At 39.1% G+C, this 21,848-nt stretch overlaps 1 protein-coding gene across 3 annotated transcripts in view; it reads left to right on the top strand.

The window, feature by feature from the left end:
* Nucleotides 1-21,848, top strand: part of TNKS (tankyrase) — a 148,601-nt gene that overhangs the window by 100,115 nt on the left and 26,638 nt on the right. For all 3 annotated transcript variants that reach the window (XM_082051952.1, XM_082051951.1, XM_082051950.1), the window contains exons 6-12: nucleotides 268-362; nucleotides 3,203-3,269; nucleotides 3,728-3,914; nucleotides 5,952-6,073; nucleotides 8,635-8,726; nucleotides 8,821-8,899; nucleotides 19,749-19,920. In XM_082051952.1, coding sequence (XP_081908078.1) covers nucleotides 268-362; nucleotides 3,203-3,269; nucleotides 3,728-3,914; nucleotides 5,952-6,073; nucleotides 8,635-8,726; nucleotides 8,821-8,899; nucleotides 19,749-19,920 — 814 coding nt within the window. The remainder of the gene's footprint in view (nucleotides 1-267; nucleotides 363-3,202; nucleotides 3,270-3,727; nucleotides 3,915-5,951; nucleotides 6,074-8,634; nucleotides 8,727-8,820; nucleotides 8,900-19,748; nucleotides 19,921-21,848) is intronic.

The raw sequence follows: 21,848 nt of genomic DNA, 5'->3' as shown, positions 1-21,848 counted from the left end.
AGGAGATACCTGGATTCTTTGCCAACTTAAGGACTGTTTATTTGGTTTGACAACAGGAAGGGCAAGCTGTGCTGTGTATTTGTTGTTTTGGCTAATGACAGAAGGGAACCGTAACTTATCTTGATCCAATGTGTAAGAGAAGCTAAGATTATTCATTTATCTTCATCCAATGTGTAAGAGAAATGAAGATTACTTACATTTCAGGAGATGCAGGACTTGAAATTTATGTGCTTCCTTTTATTTATCTTGTTTTGTTTTACATTGCAGTCCACTCCTTTACACCTAGCAGCAGGCTACAACAGAGTTCGAATAGTCCAACTTCTGCTTCAGCATGGTGCAGATGTTCATGCAAAGGACAAAGGGTATGTAAAATGAATTTATTTATTTATTATATGTTCTCAGCAGTGGTTTTGTATTAATCAAGATGAATTATTTCTGTTTCGTGTTGCAGCATAATCTCAGATAGTTGGCTGAGAATGCAGTGTTTGCTTCCAAAATCTGAATGTGGTTCATCATAAATAAACTTTTGTTAGAGCCTCGATAACAAATTAGCTGTAATTGCTCTTGTTTTGAGCCTTCTATTACACCTTTAAACAATTTTTTTTTCCAAACCTTATTCTTTGCTTCCACGCACAGACTACACTGTTAAACCATACTCTTCTAGCATTATTTTAGGGAAGGTGATGTGGAGAAGGTACATGGGCTTAGTGGAAAAAGTGCATTCAAAAATTTCTCTATGGCATCATTATATTGTTAAATATGTATGGATGTAATTCCAAGTAATATTAATAATTTGCATGCTCACAACTAGTGGTCCTTGGAGACCTATCTTGATTGCTGTTGCCAGCAAAAATAAACAAACAGTAGAAGCTAAAGTGTCTATTTTTGCTGTAAGGTTAGTAGTTACATAAGACACCAACAAAAAGTGCATAGCAGTCAGAAATCTGGAACAATATATGTTGTACTTTGTTCTCAGACATATGTTTCTGAACTCTAAGGTGATGATTCTCATGGCAGTCTGATAGGAAGGCTTAGTCCTAACATTGCAGAAATTGGGTCCCTGGTTAAAGGCATTCATTTTGTATTTAGAGTCCATAGAGGTAAGATATTAATGAGCATGTGTTCTGTCTCCATCAGCAAACCTGAGGCACTTCCTATATTTTCATTTTCTGCTCAGTCCAACATAGTGTTAAAAGAGATTTTAAATTATGGTCTTAGGTGTTTGGGTATTTTTTTTCCTTTTTCTTTCCAAAACAAGCATACTTAAACTCTTGAAGATTAACTAATTGTAGTGCTTTTATTTGTACATTCACCCTTAATGACTTTTCGATCAGAATTATCATAGAATTATTTCGGTTAGAAGAGACCCTCAGGATCATCAAGTCCAACCATAACCTAACTCTAGCACTAAACCATGTCTCCAAGAACCTCATCTAAATGCCTTTTAATGCATGACGACACATTATGTTAGTCAAAAAACCCCAGAGTGAAACCGCATGTGCTGCCTATTCAGGTAGATCCAACACACTTAAGCAACTTTTAGGGATTTACACCTTTCTGAAATCTGAGTACCACTTGGTAGAAAATTTCAGCATAGATGCTTTAATAAGGTTTGAATGATCTACTTGAAAAGTATTAAAAGCATGAGAACTAATTAAGTCAAGCTTGAGTAGGGGCAGGGAGGGGATGGGGAAGAAAAATGAAGAAAATAAAATAAAAACAATACACTTACTTTTTATTAAACTTTTAAACTATGCAAACATACTTAAAAATGTCTCACAGTCTAGTAAGCTCCCTCTTTTTTTAGCGGCATCACACATTTACGCTCAGTGTGGTCTTTTGATTTTTCTTGCTGTTTCTTATTTATAAGTAAATGGGCTATAAATAAATGTCATTTATCATTTATAAGCTAAATTAGGTTACGTTGATTTTATAGATATTTTAGATTCTCTTCAATGGTGTCACTTTGGAGAGAGTCTTGAGGAACTGTGACACATCTTAAAAATGGTCATAACTTCTTGTTACTGTTGAAGAGGACCAGAGCCAAGGCAGCAGCTCTTTTTCAGCTCTTCCTTTCTTTGCCTTACTGCTGTTGTGCACAAAGTCACAATGTGCTAAAAAATAAAAGGGGAGGGTGTGCTGAAGTGCATGGCTGCAGTGATTGTCTTTGCTGATGACCATCATTTTGGAAGAGGGCAGGTTTTTTGAGTGCTCTGTGGACTGCATACTCTCCCTCTGTCTCAAACGTACACCCATAAGTTGTAATTAAGAAAAGTAACAATGGAAAATAACAGTTTGAAAAATTTACCCTGTTGTGTAGTACTTGCTGTTGCAATGCTCTTTGAGTTGATTTTGCAATTCAGGGAAACATCCCCTCTATTTTTCATAAATGATGAAGAGTTAATTATTGTTTTTCAGTGTATTATGCATCCTGATTTGTTGAGCCATAGCTAGCCTGTCTTGCTTGGCTTGAATTAAACTCATTTTGTCCTCTGTAATAACTGTCCTCTTTGTATCTCTCTTCCCATGCATTACTTTTTTTATTAAGTCTTGTGCTTCTGACTAGATCCCTCTTGTTTACTTTGCTAGTGTCATTTTTTAGTAGGGCCTCCAGTAACATAGCTGTACAAAAATTACAGGGACCCTCTTAGAAGTTTCTTGCACAGTTAAATAGGTTGTAGTGTAAAAAATGGAGTAAAATCAGGTCATTCCACAGCCTTCAACAGCAATTTCATTCTACTTTCTATGGATATTTGTGCATCTTCATAATATACCCAGAAGTTATGTTAGTGTTACCTGGGGAGTTTTGCCTTTCATGTGGCTTTTCAAATAAAGAGGAGTTCATACTTAGGCAGAAATGGAACACTGACTTCTCTTGAGCAAATTGAATGTGGAATGGGACTTTGCCCTCCGTTAATAGCTTCAAGAAAGATCATTTCAAAGCCAATTAATGCTAATTTTAGTGGTAGATTAAACCTCTGTGGGCTATTAGGACCAAAAAAACCCACATTTTAATGCCACTCTTAAGTAACGTGTTGTTTGGGAAGGTTAGATTTTTCCATTAGTTTGTGAATCTTAATTTTAAAATTTTTGTGTATTTAAACATTTTAGATTTGATTTCTGTTCATCTTTCAGTAAAGAAGAAATCTCCTTTAAAAATGCTGCTTAACTAAATTTGCCTTCATTTGCCTTTTTCATACAGTGGTCTTGTGCCTCTTCATAATGCATGTTCATATGGACACTATGAGGTTACAGAACTGCTGCTTAAGGTAAGCGGAAGGATGGAAAGCCTAAGTAGACTTAGATGTGTTAGGTGAAATACGAACTGTTTGTACCAGAGCTGAAAAGGAAGATTTTTTTTTTTTTTCTGTAGTAACAGGCTTCAAATATCCTGTATGTCATTTCAGAAGCCTGCAACTTCAGGCCTTTATGTGTGGGTTTTTCCACACCTAATTTCTTTGGACAGATAGTAGAGTTTCACTTATTTGAATTTTTCTGTGGAAAAATCTGTTCTACTGAAAAACTAGCTTACAGAAAATCCTCTTTTTTTTTTTTTTTTAAGAATTCAACAGTATTTTTGTATATACAGATACTTTTATAGTTTTGTTCGTATGTGTGTTTATATATGAAAGATTGGAACCAGTTTTCGTAACGAAATTAAAAAGTGTAAGCATTTAGTTGTTGAAGATGATTCCTTGCTGACATAAGGCTTCCTTTGCTGTGCCAGCATGGTGCCTGCGTGAACGCCATGGACCTCTGGCAGTTCACCCCCTTGCACGAGGCCGCCTCGAAGAACCGTGTGGAGGTCTGCTCCCTGCTCCTGAGCCATGGCGCGGACCCCACCTTGGTCAACTGCCACGGCAAGAGCGCAGTCGACATGGCCCCAACGCCCGAGCTGAGGGAGAGGCTGACCTGTGAGTGTGCGCAGACGGGGAATGGTGGTCGGTGGGTGAGAAAGGTGCTGGTTTCAAGCCATCTTCCTTGTGCTTTGCACCTGGATGCAAAGCCATGGAGTAACTGCAACTGTGCCTCTCACTTTGAACTGTGTTGGTACCTCTAATAAACCGTTCATGATATTGTCCAGTTTTCTTAGGTTTTAAAAGTTTAAGACACTGACCCAGTGACCATGGGGTTTTTTCATGCTTAAAGCACAGTTAAGTCATGCAGGAGCCTGGATATTGAGGCTCCATATCACACTTGAAGAGTAATGGCCAGAAGGTAGGTAGCTTTGGTGTGCAAACCTGGAGGTGGAAATTCCAGCACCTGCTTTTGTAGTCTTTGCAATCCATGTGCTATTTACAAAACAGTGTTTCAGCTCTAATTTGAATTTGTCGGCCTTTGTTTGCCCTCTTTTTGGGGATTTGTTTTCTCATGGTTATAAACTGTAAAACATTTAAATTAGACAAGTATGGAAACAAAAACAATATGAAGTTACAGAAAACTCCTTCTTGAGAAGCAGATTCTGAACTCAATTATAAATAAGCTTTTTGTTTTGTCTGTCACCTTTCCAGAAGCCCCATGACACACTAAGAATATGGTCCTGTACTACTCAGTCACAGCTAGTCAGGTTGTCTGTCACTATTCTTTGCATGTGAAGGTGGTAAGATCATGTGCAGCAGAAAACTTTGCTCCAGAAGAAAAGAAGAGGGAGTTAATATCTTTTAGCTACTTTGCTAGTCTCTATTCTGGGCTAACTTGGGAGATGCTTCTGGCTTTGAGGCAGCATAATTTACCATTTGTTTAAAATAGCAAGCAAAAACCAAAACAAAATAAACCAACTACATTTAAACTTTGTTTTATTCCTGTATTTATAATTCCTGGAGAGGGGCAGGAAAAGATTCGTGTCCATTAATATCCACTGAAATATGTACACAAACATGAATGTTACACCAAATTTGACAGCATCTTGGTGGGCCATCATGTATTTGCATACCCAAAACAACATGTTTAGTATATTCTTGAGTTCTTTGGTTTTCTGATTTAGGAATAATATTACATTTATTTATTATTTCAAGATTTATTTGTACCTGTGCTTTCAGTAGTGCTGTGTTTACAAAGAAGTTTGAAATGAAAACTGTAAAGTTACTGTATTTAATTTTATTTCTAAATGCACAAATGCACTAGATGTTAAAACAAATGTGGGAGAAGAAAGCCTTTCTTAACAAGCTTGGCATTTCAAGCTTGCTTATGAAAGAAAAATACTGATATTTTTACTGAGATTGTTGAGCTGCTTTTTTTTCTAGTTCTCAGGTTCAGACGTCATTCCTGCTAACCTGCCTTTCATTTGTGCAATTTAAGAGAAACACTTTTAGTTCTTCTTAAATTCAGAATGATTCAAAACTGAAATGAACTAGTTGCTGAACTGAACAAGATATGAAACTGAAAATACCATAATTACCTCTTCATACTTGCAAAGATACAGCTCCTATCAAAACCTGTTTCATTTTTGTAGCAGACTGGCTTCAAATGCTTAGCCGGTTAGCTTTCTTTAAGACAAATAATTTAATGTTTTATATTTAAATTATATATTATTTTTATATATTACTATATATGAAATATCTATTTATTCAGGCTTTACCTTGAATTATTTGTAGTTATAAATACAATAAGTTTTTTGAAAAGCAACTGTAATCCTTTTTTTCTGAAGAACATGTAACAGCATTGTGGTCACTTCAACACATACGTAATTCAGAAGTCACATATGCATTTATTGTGAAGTGTGTGGCAGATAAGAGGGAGAAAAGCTACAAGGATTTTACTCAAGGAATCACTTCCCCTCTCCTTTAGAATGTCCCTTTGGTTTCAGCAAATGTTTCACGTTCTATGTCCCAGGTCAGTTACTATCGGAAGATGTACAGAAAGACTCTTATTTCCTCTTAATTGAGTATAGCTGCCTTTCTCCAATGACGTTGATATATGTGACTATTAAATGCATCTTTTTCCTCTAACAGATGAATTCAAAGGACACTCTTTACTACAAGCAGCCAGAGAGGCAGACCTAGCCAAAGTGAAAAAGACACTTGCTTTGGAGATCATTAATTTTAAGCAGCCACAGTCCCATGAGACAGCACTGGTGAGATCATACAGTCAATCCATTTGTTTTATGATAAATGTGCTTGTAGTGCTAGCAGAGGTGTTTTGTTTCTACGCAATGAAAATATATTCATCATCTGAGATTGAGGATTTGCCATCAAACACTCTATATATGAAAATTAAATCACACTTACAGAAAAAGCACCATATAATTTTTTAGCATTTTTATTCTTCTTCCTGGTAGATTACAGCAGCTTTCCAGCAGCTCCTCACCTGTTCATTTTTTACCTCTCTTCTGCCCCTTTTCCCCATCACACTTTTTTTTTTACTGGTCAGTTGCTGTGTTTTTTCTGGGGTTAAATTCTATTTCAATGGCCTGGTGCTTCCTGAATGTTTTATGTGAGCAAACCTGGATTACAAATTTTCTTCACAGAGTATGTAAAATTGTGGTGAAAATAGATGGTAGGTGTATATCACAGGGTCTTAGAGGATTGGAATAGTACTGACAATACTGCAATAGCTATGTAAACAGGGGTCTTTGAGACTTTTCTGGCAGTATCCTGCTCTTATTTCATTGTTTGAAGAAGCAGTGGAGGCAAAGAACACAACCAGTATCCCAGATGCAGTGAAAATGTTTAAGTTGGGAGGGACTGATGGTATTATAGAAACCATTATAGTTATGATACTTTATTCCGATGGAACACTTTCTTCACAGTGGTAGGTCTCAGCTGCAGGCATACAACTGCACGTTTAGTGTTACAAACATTGCGATTGTGATCAGAACATTGTGTGCTGAGTACCAAGCATCCATACGCTCTCTTCTCTCTATGGAGGGCTCAGCATCCTCGCCTGAATTTAGAAGCAAGACAGAGAAGAGGTATTTAGAGGCTGAACATGAAGGCAGTAGGAAATTTGGAATGATGTTATCCTTTTCTTCCTGAGTATGTCAGCTGCTGGTATGCGGCATCTCTGTAGCTGTGTAATTAGGACTTTGTAGTCCTGTGGTGTTCTTTGCTCTTCTCTGCCTGCTCGTTCTGTAGAAAAAGCTTGGCAAAATGGCATATTTTAGCTCTGTTGATGTTTTTGGTTCACTGTTCAGTTGGTGTTTGACTGTCATTTCTCAATTTTTGTGTCCTATACTCAAGATTTCCAAGTGGTCTCACATCCAAGTGGCAGGACTTAGCTTCCAGAATCAGATGAGGTTTTGTGCAACCTAACTGAGCCATCCCTGTCCTAAGCATGGGATCTTTTATTACAGGGCACTGGGGTCTGTGCCCTATTACCCCACAAAGGCCAAAGCAAGGACCTGGTTTGTGCTTCAGTGTTACTCTGAGGTTTGGCAATATTTCAGCATGTGTGTTGCTTCTAGTGCTGGTTTATCACATTGTCTGGAAATACAGATAAGTTATTATCTGAAAAGCCTCAAAAATACTACCACTCTTCAAAGCAAAAGTTGATCCTAATGTTTATTTACAAAGCCTGCCTTTGCAGAACTTGGCCATGCTCTGCTGACTAAGAGCAGTGTGGAATCTTGAGCGACAGTTACTTCATAGTGAAGGCTGAAACTGGGCAAAATATGGTTATCAGTACTATTGCTACTTATTAGTAGTCTGTTTGGGGTCTATCTTATTGTGTAAAGGCTCTTGTTTCACTGTTGGAGAGTTTGAGAACTCTGCTCCAGAAGACTATCTGCTTTTTACAGTTTACTGATTTAAAACATGGGTAAACCTATAAACGAAAATATTCAAAATGATCTCATACTTTTCATAGTCTGTTGTCTTGAGACATCAATACTTGAGACTGAGAAAGCATTGATAGGACCACTGTTGAGGAAATGCCAGGATGAGTTGAGTCTGGTCTCTGTAGAGGATCAAAGGAAAAAGGGATGAACAAAGTGCTTGCTTCTTGGTGCCAAAGGCACAGGCAAGCCAACCAGCAGACCCCAGGCATATTCAGGAGAATGGTTATACCTAGCAGAGGGCTAGATGGTGTTCCCGCAAGGGCAGGCTTAAGCATTGAAAAGCCCTGTGTGAAAGAGAGATCTTTCTCACAGCGTGGAAAAGAAGATACTGTAAGAGAACGTTATTGCCTGTTTGCTTATTACAAAATTCGTAATTGGGTACATAACAGAATTTCCATTAGGTTAACAAGTTCGATACACATTGAAATAGAAGTAAAAACAAAGCAACATTCGAGTCATGTAAATCAACATGACAACAGCAGCTGAATCTTAATGAACCATTTTGGAGTCCCTCTGTAGAAAATTAGGCTGTTTCAAGCCCTTTTTCTTTACTTCCTTTGTGCATTGTGCTGGTTTTGTCCTGATACCTAGTTAATGTAGTTGGGAACATACTGCTTTTTTTCATAAGTGACAAATAGTTTTAAAGTGAAAATTGTTTTTCTGAGTAGAATAATATAGCATTGATCACTAGCTTGTATTTCGGTCAGTACATTATGTGTTTCAGCAGAAATGTGATGGATTCTGTTTGTAAATTTTGCAGTCTGATGTTTAGCGGAATAATTAAAGAGATGAAGTCATGGATCTTAAAGCTCTTTGTCTTCTGTGTAGTTGAAATATAATTTATATTTACTTTTTTGCAGCACTGCGCTGTGGCTGCCGTGCATCCGAAGCGGAAGCAAGTTACGGAACTATTGCTCAGGAAAGGAGCAAATGTTAATGAGAAAAACAAAGAGTAGGTTTCTGAAATTCTTGAGTTTTCCTAAGGACTCTGTCATACTAGGAATGTAAAACTTATATCTTCCTTTTTTTTTTTTTTTTTTACCTAGTTTCCTGACACCTTTGCATGTTGCAGCTGAAAAAGCTCATAATGATGTCATGGAAGTTCTGCATAAACACGGAGCAAAGGTAAATGTATTAAAATAAATGTAGGCAAAAGGCAAGAAGGGTTATATTGGTTAAATACAGTGTTAGTTTTTACGATAGTTGTTGCTTTTTCTTCTGTATGTTTTGTGTTCCTCATGTTAACCTTAATGTTCATCTTAAATCAGTACAGAATGTTCAGGAACCCCATTTGAAAATCACATCTTCTCTTCAAGCAACTGAATACAGGCTTTAGGAGTCTCGCTTGCTAATTTTTAATGAATCTTGCTACTAATTTCAAATAAATGTGGTCACCTAGGTGCCTCTTGTTGCATTATCTTATTGGTTTGAAAATATCCAATGTCCCAGTTTGCTGATGCTGAATTTAGTAGTCTAATGCTGGGCATCTCCCTTACCCTTTGCTTGCTTCCTGTTCTCTTGATCAGATTGCCTTCCCATGCCCTTTAGCTGACCAAAGTGATTTGTGAGCCTATGGTGAAGCTTGCTTAGAAACACATGGTTAAAGGCAGAGAGAAGTATAACTTTCCTTATTTAGGATGTGTTTTAAGCACCTTTCAGAAGAATTTCAGAATGATCTTTCTCTGAGTTTTAGCAGCAAACTTGACATTCATGGTCATGGTATACCTAGCTACTTAATTTTCTCAGAAATTCTTCTTAATGGGTACATTCTTCGTCTTGGTTAAAATATAAATGTTTTCCTTATTTTTGCTTTTGAGGGGGTCACACTACTCTCTTTGAGTCTTCATCTTCTTTCAGGTAGCTAGAAATGAAGAAATACACCCTGCAATAATAATCTGATGTGTCACTCTTGATGTGATACGATGTGCAAGTAATGTAATCATATGCATAGTTAATACTAAGTCTTTTTATTTTGAAACAAGTTGTAGTTTTTAAGCCTGTATGAGAGCTCATTGCCAGATTTCAGTATCTAATTCACTTCCATAGTACTTTAACGGCATCATAAAATAGCTTAACAACAATAACATGACAGAATTTATCACATTTGAGAATTCTGATTGGTAACATACCAAGATCTTCCCAGAGGGGGAAAGCAGAGGTTTCAGTTACAGTCATCAAAACCATTTATTATCATTTTCCTAGATTCACTCTTAGTAGCATACCTATGTATTGAAAGTGAAAAAAATTCATTTTCCCACAGGAATAGATACTTTGTGGCTTTATGGACCTGATTTTGTACAGCAATTCAGTACTGCTGGTATTTGGGTAGGCACTGAACTGAACAAGCTGGAGTTTCAAGTGTATTGATACCCAAGTACTACCTGCTTTGAAACACATGGAATTTCTGTGTGCTGAGGGTTTCTGGAAAGCCTGCTACTATATACTGTAGGTATTTAAATTAGTGCTCCCTTGAAAATCTAGCTCTGTGTAGCCAGGTTAAGAGTAAGCTCAAAGATGTCATCTTTTCTGGTATGGCTCAATTTTATTGTTTGTGTCAGCAGCACATTCTGATGATAGCTTGTAATTGCTTTATGTCTTGAAGCAGGGGTTCCTAAATCATGATCCCACTTGTGGACTGTGTGATGGTGGTGAGTGGCCCACAGTTATCTATAGAACCTTGCTGAGTGGTGTGTTCTGTTGTTTTTTCAATTGACAGTATGCAGATAGAGGTACATTGTGATGATTAAAACTCATTCTTTGTTCACATCCTGATGTATGCTTGCTATGTTATTTTGAGGATAGACAGTCATGTTTAAGATCTAGCAAAGCACTTTAAGTGCATGGCAGGAGACCATTCATTGTTAAAATTAAGCACATATTTCCATACTGCAATGGATCAGGCCCCTCGTTATTGGTGCCCAAAGTTCCTTAGCTCTAAAACGGTACATAATGTGATCATGGTTTTTCATGAGAGGTAGGTCATTAAGGCTTATGAAGCACTTTGAAGTTCCCAGATGGGATATGCTCTAGAGTATTAATTAGTTAACTAGGCATTTTTAATCACTGTAAAATGTTTGTCTTGCTTGTATATTATCATTTGACCTCTTCCTTGTGCTTTGACTGTAGGCATTCAGTCCATCAAACACTCTTAACATTGATATTTGTTTGTTTCTGATTGTTGGGACATGGCAGCTTTAATCCCTGAAGCATGATACAGGTTTTTGATTTTTTTTTTTTTCATTTGTTGTGTTTGAGGAAGCTTTTTCTTCCTGTTTACTTTTTTTGTGCCTTGAATTTCAATTACTTCATGAGATGTGGTCAGATGTACTAAGCTCTTTGATCCTGTCTAGTTGTATTTTTTACAAGAGCTGGTGAATCTCATCGTTCTGCAATAGCAGCCTCACAGTGGATATCCATTTGTTCCTTGAACAGCACGCTCGTGAGCAGTTTAAATACATCTCTGCCATTTTGATGCTTTTTTTGCTGAGGTATTTACAGTGAACAAATTGATTCTTAGCCTTTGTTTTTGTGGGCTAAAAGCCTTGAACACTTAGTCTTCCTTCCCTCATAAGGCAACATTGCCACTTCCTAATCTTCCCTATAACCCTTGTCTTTACCAGCACCAGAGGAAATCTTGGAGCTCAGGCAGCAAAAATGAAATTCATCCCCCCATGGCCTTACATGATGGCACTTCCATATCTTTAATATAAATGCTGGACTAATATCTACTGGGATCGTGTTTCCCTTTTTAATACACATGACACAGTAGTACTCAGACCCTTCATGTAGTCTTATGGTACACAAAGAATCTCTATTTTTTTTTCTTGCTATTTTTTTCTATTCGTGCCTTTCACACAATTCTCCTGTGCCAAGATCATTAATGAAAATATTAAAACAAAAGTATCCCATAACCAGTCACTGAGCAGAGCCCCCCTTTCAATGTGTTCAGTTCTTCAACCAATCTCTATTTTTCCATATGAAATAAATAAAAATTTCCAATGTGATCCCATTGCAAATCGGTGTGCTCGGCATACTCCCTGAAATGCCTGTACACTAATGCACGCAGCATGGGGAATAAGCAGGAGGAGTTAGAATCCTGTGTTCAATCAGAAGGTTATGATCTGGTGGCAATTACAGAAACATGGTGGGACAGCTCACAGGACTGGAATGTGGTCATGGATGGCTATGTCCTTTTCAGGAAAGACAGGCCAGCCAGGCGTGGTGGTGGAGTTGCTCTCTATGTTGGAGAGCAGCTACGATGTACTAAATTCTGCCCAGGAGCGGATGAGGAGCGAGTTGAGAGTGTATGGGTCAGAATTAAGGGGCAGGCTGGCAGGGGTGATACTGTTGTGGATGTCTATTACAGGCCACCAGATCAGGCTGAGGAAGTTGACGAGGCCTTCTATGGGCAGCTGAGAGTGGCCTCACAGTCTCAGGCCCTGGTTGATGTGGTGGATTTTAACTTCCCTGATGTTTGTTGGAAGGACCATTCAGCCAGCCAGCCACAGTCCAGGAGGTTCATCCAGTGCATTGATGATAACTTCCTCATGCAAATGGTGGAGGAGCCGACCAGGAGAGGAGTGCTGCTCAATCTCATCCGCACTAACAAGGAGGGTCTGGTCGAAGCGGTAAAGGTTGAGGGCTGCCTGGGTTGCAGTGACCATGAGATGGTGGAGTTCAGCATCTTGTGTGGTGGGACCAGGGCAATAAGTAGAATTGCAACCCTGGACTTTAGCAGGGCTAACTTTGGCCTTTTCAAGCAACTGCTGGGGGAAATCCCATGGGCAAGGCTGCTTGAAGGTTAAGGGGCCCAAGATAGCTGGGTGGCATTCAGGGATTGCTTCTTCCACGCTCAGGATCAGAGCATCCCCACATGCAGGAAGTCAAGGAAGGGAGCCAGGAGACCTGCATGGTTAAATAGGGATCTGTTGGGTATGTTCAAGCAGAAGAGGTGAGTTTACAGGTCATGGAAGCAGGGGCTGGCCACTTGGGAGGAATATAAGGCTGCTGTTAGAGGATGTAGGAAGGCAGCTAGGATAGCCAAGGCCTCCTTAGAATTAAACCTGGTGGAAGAGGTCAAGGACAGCAAAAAGAGCTTTTTCAAATACATAGCAGATAAAACTAACACCAGAGGTAATGTAGGCCCACTGATGAATGGGGTGGGTGCCCTGGTGACAGAAGATACAGAGAAGGCAGAATTACTGAATGCCTTCTTTCTCTGTCTACTCTGCCGGAGGCTGTCCTGGGGAGTCCTGTACCCCTGAGATCCCGGAGGAAGCCAGGTCAATGGAGGAGTTTGCTTTAGTCGATGAGGACTGGGTTAGGGAGCAATTAAATAGTCTGGACATACATAAATCCATGGGTCCAGATGGGATGCATCCGCGGGTGCTGAGGGAGCTGGCTGAAGTCATTGCTAGACCACTCTCCATCATCTTTGCCAAGTCTTGGGAAATGGGAGAGGTGCCCGAGGATTGGAGGAAAGCAAATGTTACTCCAGTCTACAAAAAGGGCAAGGAGGAGGACCTGGGTAATTACAGACTGGTCAGCCTCACCTCCGTCCCTGGGAAAGTAATGGAACGGCTTGTCCTTGGTGCCATCTCAAGGCATATCAAGGATAAGAGGGTTATTGGGGCAGTCAGCATGGCTTTACTAAGGGTAAGTCATGCTTGACCAACCTCATAGCCTTTTATGAGAATGTAACAAGGTGGATGGATGATGGCAGAGCAGTGGATGTGGTCTACCTTGACTTCAGCAAAGCGTTTGACACAGTCTCCCATAGCATCCTATTTGCTAAGTTGAGGAGGTGTGGTCTGGACAATAGAGTAGTGAGGTGGGTTGCAAACTGGCTTAAGGAGAGAAGCCAGAGAGTGGTAGTCAATGGTGCAGAGTCTAGTTGGAGGCCAGTATCTAGTGGAGTGCCTCAGGGGTCAGTACTGGGGCCAGTATTATGCAATATATTCATTAATGATTTAGACGAGGGAATAGAGTGTACTATCAGCAAATTTGCTGATGACACCAAGCTGGGAGGAGTGGCTGACATGCCAGAAGGCTGTGCTGCCATCCAGTGGGATCTGGACAGGCTGGAGAGTTGGGTGGGGAATAACCTGATGAAATTTAACAAGGGGAAGTGTAGAGTCCTGCATCTGGGCAGGAACAACCCCAGGTTCCAGTATAGGCTGGGGAATGACCTATTAGAAAGCAGTGTAGGGGAAAGGGACCTGGTGGTCCTGGTGGACAACAGTGTGACCATGAGCCAGCACTGTGCCCTTGTGGCCAGGAAGGCCAATGGCATCCTGGGGTGTAGTAGAAGAGGGGTGGTTAGTAGATCGAGAGAGGTTCTCCTTCCCCTCTACTCCGCCCTGGTGAGACCCCATCTGGAGTATTGTGTCCAGTTCTGGGCCCCTCAGTTCAAGAAGGACAAGGAACTGCTGGAGAGGGCAACAAAGATGATTAAGGGAGTGGAGCATCTCCCTTATGAAGAAAGGCTGAGAGAGCTGAGTCTCTTTAGTTTGGAGAAGAGGAGACTAAGGGGGGACCTTATTAATGTCTGTAAGTATATAAAAGGTGAGTGCCACGAGGATGGAGCCAGGCTCCTCTCGGTGGCAAACAGTGGTAGGACAAGGGGTAATGGGATCAAGCTGGAACACAGGAGGTTCCACTTAAATTTGAGAAAAAACTTCTTCTCAGTAAGGGTGACAGAGCACTGGAACAGGCTGCCCAGGGAGGTTGTGGAGTCTCCTTCCCTGGAGACATTCAAGACCCACCTGGACATGTTCCTGTGTGACCTCCTCTAGGCGTTCCTGCTCTGGCAGGGGGATTGGACTAGATGATCTTCTGAGGTCCCTTCCAATCCCAAACATACTGTGATACTGTGATACTGAAGTGTGGATGGAGGAGACTTACCATATTTCCTTCACGTTGCAACCGTTTCTTCTGTCAAAGGAAAGGTACTGTGTAAGTCAGCTTTAATCTACCTTCTCAAAACCACTGCTGATTACAGAGTAACAATTTGAAAAAGATGAGTAGCTGGGGCTTCAAAGAAAGTGGAACTTTCTTCTGAAATACAGCGCCAAAAGGCAGACAGCTGATCCACAAAAGATCCTCTAATAGTGGATTTAGGAGACAGAGTCATATAAAGTTTGTAGATTGAAGATCATTTGTGATTGTCTTAGTAATAGAGAGAAAGCTGCTGTTTTTATGAGGAGCAGCTGTGATCTGTGTCAGACAGCAAAAGTGAGATAATAGGATGTATGTCTGAGTAGGCTTTTCTTGTTTTGTGAAGTGGGCTGAAGCGTAGTAAAGACTAAGATTTAGGGATTTTGCTTGGGAGGAACAAGGAAGGGTTTGTGATCTTGATTTTGCAGAATTTGACTGTCAACTGTAAATCTAAAGCACAGGTGAGAATCCCTGGAATTTTTTTAAGAATGTTGGTCATAAATGTATATGGTTTTAAATGCCATACCCAGTTTTTACTTGTTTGCCTAAACTGCAGTGTGAAACAGCACTTCACACTGCTGCTTATTTGATATTGAATATCCTCAAAGTACCTTATGAAACAGAAATGCAGAGTATCTTTAAAGAATCCTCCAACATAAACTATTTTTATTAGACCTGTTAGCAAATCTTCAAGTGCATTGATTTTATCTTTGAGGATGGTTGAAATCCTTGGCTTAAAAATAAACTTATTTGGAGGTGATGATCTGATGAAAAAGTCACTTCCATCCTGTTTTGTTGTATTGCTAGATAGTTGGATACCTCTTATAACTAGCTCCTTGTCTGAATTTACAGATACATGGGAAATTTAATATGTTTAAAAAGACGTTTTACTTTCTAGCAGTGCAGAAGAAAAGGATTGAAGTCTTTTCTGAACTGGGATGATTGTTGGAAAGAAAGACCTGCAAGCATGCAAGTTCACTGGTGTCTTGGGCAAGTGTAGAGATGCCATGAATGCTATTGGTTTGACTGTGTTATGTTTCTAAAGGATACTGTTGAAACTGTTCTTCTGCAAGAAAAAAATGAGCCTTTCTAAGGTATATTAGGCAGATAGTGTCCTTATTCATGATGGTAGCAGAAATGGCTTCAATCTGCCCTGCTAGGAAGGTCTTGCTTTGTGGATCTTTGCATAATAAGTTATTTCTGTGCGTTGGAGTAGCAAGTTGCCAGCTTTTCATGGTCATGGATTTGAGAACAGTCACCATCTATCTAGACCCACACAAGAAAATTGAATGGTTTTGAATAATATTGTTGTGTAATACATTTGCTTCCAACATTTCAGTTAGAGGTGTGATTTTCTCAGGAAAGAATAAGCATTGAAAAATTAAATTTCCTTTCAGAAATGTGGCAGGTTCTGGACTATCTTGGTTATCAACATGAAGAACTGTGTCATCTGTTGTGATTGCATGGTTCAACTTTTCTCACTGCTTAGACATTCAAACTTAATTACATTAATCTTAAGCTTTTATGCAAAGGAACAACTGTGGACATATGGCTGGATCATATAAGAGCTTTCAGAGTGAACCTAGATTTTTGTTGTTTTGTTGTTCCTTTTCTTTTTTTCTTCCTTTTTTTTTTTTTTTTTTGGGCCTTTTTTTTTTTCTTCTTCTTCTGACAGAGCTTGAAATTGCCACCAGCACCTCTTCACTCCTATCCTGTTTATTGTTAGTGATGAACAAAGACACAAGACATACTGCATGTTGTCCTCAGAATAACCACAGGAGGGGAGCAGTTAGAACACTTGCATTGCAGAGAAGGATACCATGATACTGGAACTGCTGACAGAGCAAAAGTTTCACGTGTGCTTTTAGGATGTGCATCCTCTAGAAGGATCTTGGATGAGATGATCTTTTGAGATCCCTTCCAATCCCTAACATTCTGTGATCTCACAGAGAAAAATGCAGTGCTTGGAAGCTGTTGCATTTTGTGCTGCTGTAGTGTCAAGCAGTAGGAGGATATTTAGGATATTTGATACCAAGAGAAAGCAGGTATGCTTATGAAGTCTTATAAAAAAATGTTTCATGAACAAGTCCCAGCTGTTGAGCTGCCACAAGTGCTTGGCAGCCAGGGGAATGTTGCTGTAGCTGTGTGTGCTTCTCTGAGACTGCGGCAGTGCAGGAGGAAAAATCTCTTCACTGCCTGATGAGACGTGACCATTTTGATTTCTCTACTGCTTCTATGCAGGATGAGGAAAAGGAAATGAAAGGCATACAAGGGAAGAACAGAAGGAATTCTCCATTGGGAAATACTAAGATGGTATCTTTCAATGAAAAACCTTATTTAAAAACACTTTTTGATAACTGCGCTCTGCTTTTTTTTTTTTTTCTGCGGTTTGAGCAGTGGAATGACTGCTTTCATGCTAAAAGGTGAAGAAACTGGATCCAGAGCCAGCGTGCTGTAGAACAAAAGCTGTCATATCTGTCATTTTTAACTCCTTGCATAAAACCCACCTGTAAAGTAGTCGAGAGCTGCAGCCTTCTAATTTCAGACTGCTTATAAAGGGGACTAGTTGAGTATTTATGGGTTTTTTTTCTTTTTGATTAGTACAGCTGGAACAATCTGCCTTCTCAGCACACAAATAAGGTGGTACACCTAGGATATTAACATTTTGTCAAACAGAGTTTAAAACTTTAGCTTTACATTTGAAAGGGCATATGTGTTTAAACTTAGTGTTGAGCAGTGGTTAACCCAGGCATATGTATTACCAGGTTTGATTTTTTTTATGAGAGTTTAATTCCAGTTTGTATGTCAATTTGTAATGCTTAAATTGATTTTCATTTGGAAATAAATCCTGTTGCTTTTTGCCTTACTGCAGTACATTCTTGGGCTGGTTTCAGACAAGTGCTGTGTGATTGGCGAGAGCAGATCTGTCTAAAAGTGAACATAGTCCCCATGAAATTGCCTTGCAAAGCCTAATTCTACTCTTGAGGGAAAGAACAGCTTCATTTGGCGCATGCATCCCTCTGTCAGCTGCAGCCCTCTTTGTCCCAGGAGAAAGCAGGCATTTCTTCATATGGCTGCTGTTCTTCTGCCACAAGAATTGGTTACTGGCAAAGATAATTATTTGGAGGCAAAAGGAGACCTGCATGAGACATGTGAGATGACAGATCTGATGACTCTGCCAGTGTTCTTTTCAAATGAATATTAACATTTTTTCCAGGTACACAGTTGGTATCGAATTGTGCAGTGTGAATGCCTTACTGCTGTTCTTTGACAATTTGTTCAGTACAGACATGTTTAACACAGGAATTCAGTGATAGAGAAGACATTAGTTATGATTCTCTTTCTTGGGCAAATAGAGTGTTACCAGCTACATCCAGAATCCACAAGACTAATTTCATTCTGCCTTTACCATGACTGAACACCTGTAGCCCCAGACTTCTGCTTTTCTCTGTGCCCTTATCAGTGGTGAAAGGTATCCAGTGTCCTGAAACTGAGGATCATCATCTGAACAAAATGATGGATTTGGGACATTCAGCATCTAGTTAATATTTATGATAGCTGTAAGTTTTTATTTAAAACAAAACTTTTAGGGAAATCCCATTAGAGTGCCATGAGCTGAGCACGGTTAGAAGAAAGCAGAACTGTTCTCCTGTACATCTTCCTGCAAGAGAGGTTTGTGATCTGAGAAATTCCTGCTTTATCAGTCTGTAGAACTGTTCAGGGATATAAAAGAATTTCAGACAATATTGGATCACAGTCCACTTTATTTGTGGGGTAGCTCTTTGTTCTTTCCTGTGGCTTGATATTGTTGTATTGCAGGTATTTTACTTTTTTTTTTTTTTTACCGTATCTGGTAGTAGATATTTTCTATATAGATACTCCCTAATTACATTTCATTTAGTTACAGAATATGCATCTTACCCAAAATGTTTTTTCACTAGTTTTCGTGGAAAGGTAGTAGGATTTGCAGGCTGCATTGTAGGTGAGAAATAACAAGCAAAACCTTTGTTCACTGCCACCACAAAGATTTTGAGAAGGTAAAAAGGTGGGTTTTTACAGCAACAGAGTCTATTATGCATGCGGTTCACAGCCTGCAATCCGTAGGCTTGGAAACAGATAACAGGTTCTGAGTTGCTTGCAGAGAATATAGAGTAGTTCTGTATTTCATAAAGTGGTAAAAAAGCTGTTGGATATTTGCATTTAAATTTGTCATGAATCGCTGCTAGGTACAAAGTATCTTCTTGAAAGGTTATTTTCATGAGGGTTTTTTTCTGCTTCTTAAAGCTCTCAATTACTCTCTTCTTTCTCTGATAGTGAACCCATGGAGATGCTTCTAGTTATTTAGATACTCTCTTAGATCTCCACAGACAGGTTTCCATTATATCATACTCTTTGAAAGTGAGACTCCATTTCACCTGTTTATACAGTCTTGTATTGAGTAGAATTATATCTAGTTATACTTAACGTGTCTGTAAAAATACAAAAAGTGAGGAGGAAATGGACTGTTTGTATCCAATCTTTTTTCCCCCACTCTTTCATAGAATTCTTAATCTGACCTCTTTGTTTTGCTTTAATTCTTGGTACTGAGTAATGCTGAGTTAATTCCCTTTCTGAAAATGACAGATGGTAATTTCCTTAAAGCTAGAAGATCTTTGAATTTTTTTTAGTTAATTATTTACCTCTTTCTCCTCTTCTGTGAGAGTTTTGCTTTTCTTGCCCAAGGTTGATCTTCATGGAATTTGTCAAAAGCTTGATCACTATTTCAAGTATGGTTTTAAGGATCCTGTGTTGTCTGTTAGCCATGAAAATGAATAGCCTGCATTGTTGAAAGACAAGAAAGCATCTGCAGTAAATAATCTTGAGACTGGAGTGTTTACTTATTTTGTCATTTGGTTTTGTTTAGTTGCAATGCAGAGGGATTGATAGATAAATTTGTATGCCAGAAAATTCATGTTATTGCTCTTCTTATTAGCATAGGGACAGGTGCAGGCTTTTAGTTATAACAATGTTTTATTTGATATTGCTGCTGATTTTTCAGATGAATGCACTGGACACACTTGGTCAAACAGCGTTGCACAGGGCAGCCTTAGCAGGCCACTTGCAAACCTGCCGGCTCTTGCTGAATTATGGCTCTGATCCCTCCATCATCTCTTTGCAAGGCTTCACAGCGGCGCAGATGGGAAATGAAGCGGTGCAACAGATTCTAAGTGGTGGGTAAAAATAAAGGCTTGTGTATTTGAAGTTCAGGTTCTTCCTTTACAGCTCTGGTTCTTATTTATTTTTCAATGCAAGAGATTTGCAGTAGTTTTCTCATCCCTCCCTCTGCAACCAAGTGCACACATCTGCGGTATGTACTGTGAGATGCTTTTCAGGAAAAAAAACAAAACAGCAACAACCACCACCAAAACCAAACAAAAACTAAAAACAACGACCAAAAAAACCTGCTCAATTCATTGATTTTGCTCAAATCAGCAAGAAAATAAACATCATGGGGATTTAGAGCATGCTGCTGCACAGGAAAACTGGAGGAAGGCAGATGGGGAGTTTTAAGGTTTTTTGGTAATAAGTTCCAAGGCAACTGGGATATTGCTGAAAATGTGAGAAACCTTTTTTCTCTCATCAGCCACCCTGTTAGGTGCTCCATACTTTAGCTGTCACAGAGTGTTACTGGTAGAAAAATACTGATAGTTGCTAAACCGTTTGAACTTGTACTATAAACCTCTTGTCCATCAGAGAAAGATGTTATTGTGAAAGTGTTCTTGATATTGTTTAAAAAACAATTTGTTTATATCTTGCATTAAAAAGGTGCCACTGTGGCGGTACCACTGTTTTTCATGTAAGTGCTTGAGTTTTTGCATCCTCTTACCCATGTCACATTTGAATTTTTGTGAGCAGAGAGAAGAATAATTGCATCAGTAGCTACTACAGAGCAAGTAACTGACAGTGGGATATGCATGTAGTCAAAGAAAGGAAGATGTCCAGATAAATGAGAAGACCCATGGTAGCTAGAAACTCCATTTCATTGAGTATTTTCAATAATGTTGCCTTAAAACAGGGGGTGCAGGGGAAAAGGGCATTTTACAGCAGTGCAAGGAAGGACTGTTTAAAGTGTACCCACGCCTGAGACGTAGCTGGTTACATAAGGCTGGATAGTATTATCTGTTTACAATATGTCTGTGACTGTGTGTATGTGTATTGAGAGAGAAGTATGGTAACTATGAATCAGAAGAAAGTAAACGTATCTCCTGCTGTTAAAGAGAATGGAAATTTGATTTTAAAAAAACCAGTAAACTTACAAGTATTCTGAAAACACTCATTTGTTTTTTGAATTAAAAATTTGTTTTCACTGATGTATCTTTCCTAGGAAAACTGATTTCAGATGTCATACTGTACTGCTTTTCATTGGAGAGATAGCAGCCTTCCCCTTACATCCACGAAGGTGTTCAAGACTGAAAGATTCAAAAGCTGGAAAAATGCTTGTAGTGTAGGGTTGTTGACACTATGTTTTCTGTATTTCAAAGCTAGCAAATGAATGCTGAAATAATTGACTAAATATTACTGCGTGATAATTTTTGTATTATTGTGTTAAAGAAACTTTTTTTTAATATTGGAGTTGTTTTGATTGTTATCTGACCCTTCAGTTCACAGCTTAAAATATTTTCCATATAGTATTGGATTTTTTTTCCTCACACTTGATTACTGAGCTACATCCCAACTGGGAGATAACAACCATGAAAACAACTTTCTGATGTCTTAGTGGCCAGTGGATACAACTTTACTCTAGCTGCGTGTGATTTTGGTTGCAACTGGTAGGAGTGTGGCCATGTAATATAAGAAAGCTCATAAAGTGAGATTGTTATTTTTTCAAATGCTTATTAGAAAATGCTTCTAGTTTTGCTTTTCTTGAAGAGTAAGATGTGTTTTGTATTTTTGCTCAGTGCAGCCTTTTGGTACTCAAGTTCTAATCTAGTGGAACTGAAGTGTCTGCTTCCTGTAGTAATCAGACTGTGTTTCTCATTTATTTCCTTTTTTACCGTCACTAAAGTCAGACTCTTTGCTGCCTTGTGAAGACAATAGTAGGAGCCCAGAGAAAAGAGCGGAGCTTTGGGTCCAGTACAGGACTTAACCTCCCCCTGCC

Source organism: Streptopelia decaocto (assembly GCF_964273445.1).
Source record: "Streptopelia decaocto genome assembly, chromosome: 4".
NCBI classification, from domain to species: domain Eukaryota; kingdom Metazoa; phylum Chordata; class Aves; order Columbiformes; family Columbidae; genus Streptopelia; species Streptopelia decaocto.
Note: the sequence above shows the minus strand (reverse complement) of the source record. Positions and strands in the feature narration are given on the sequence as shown.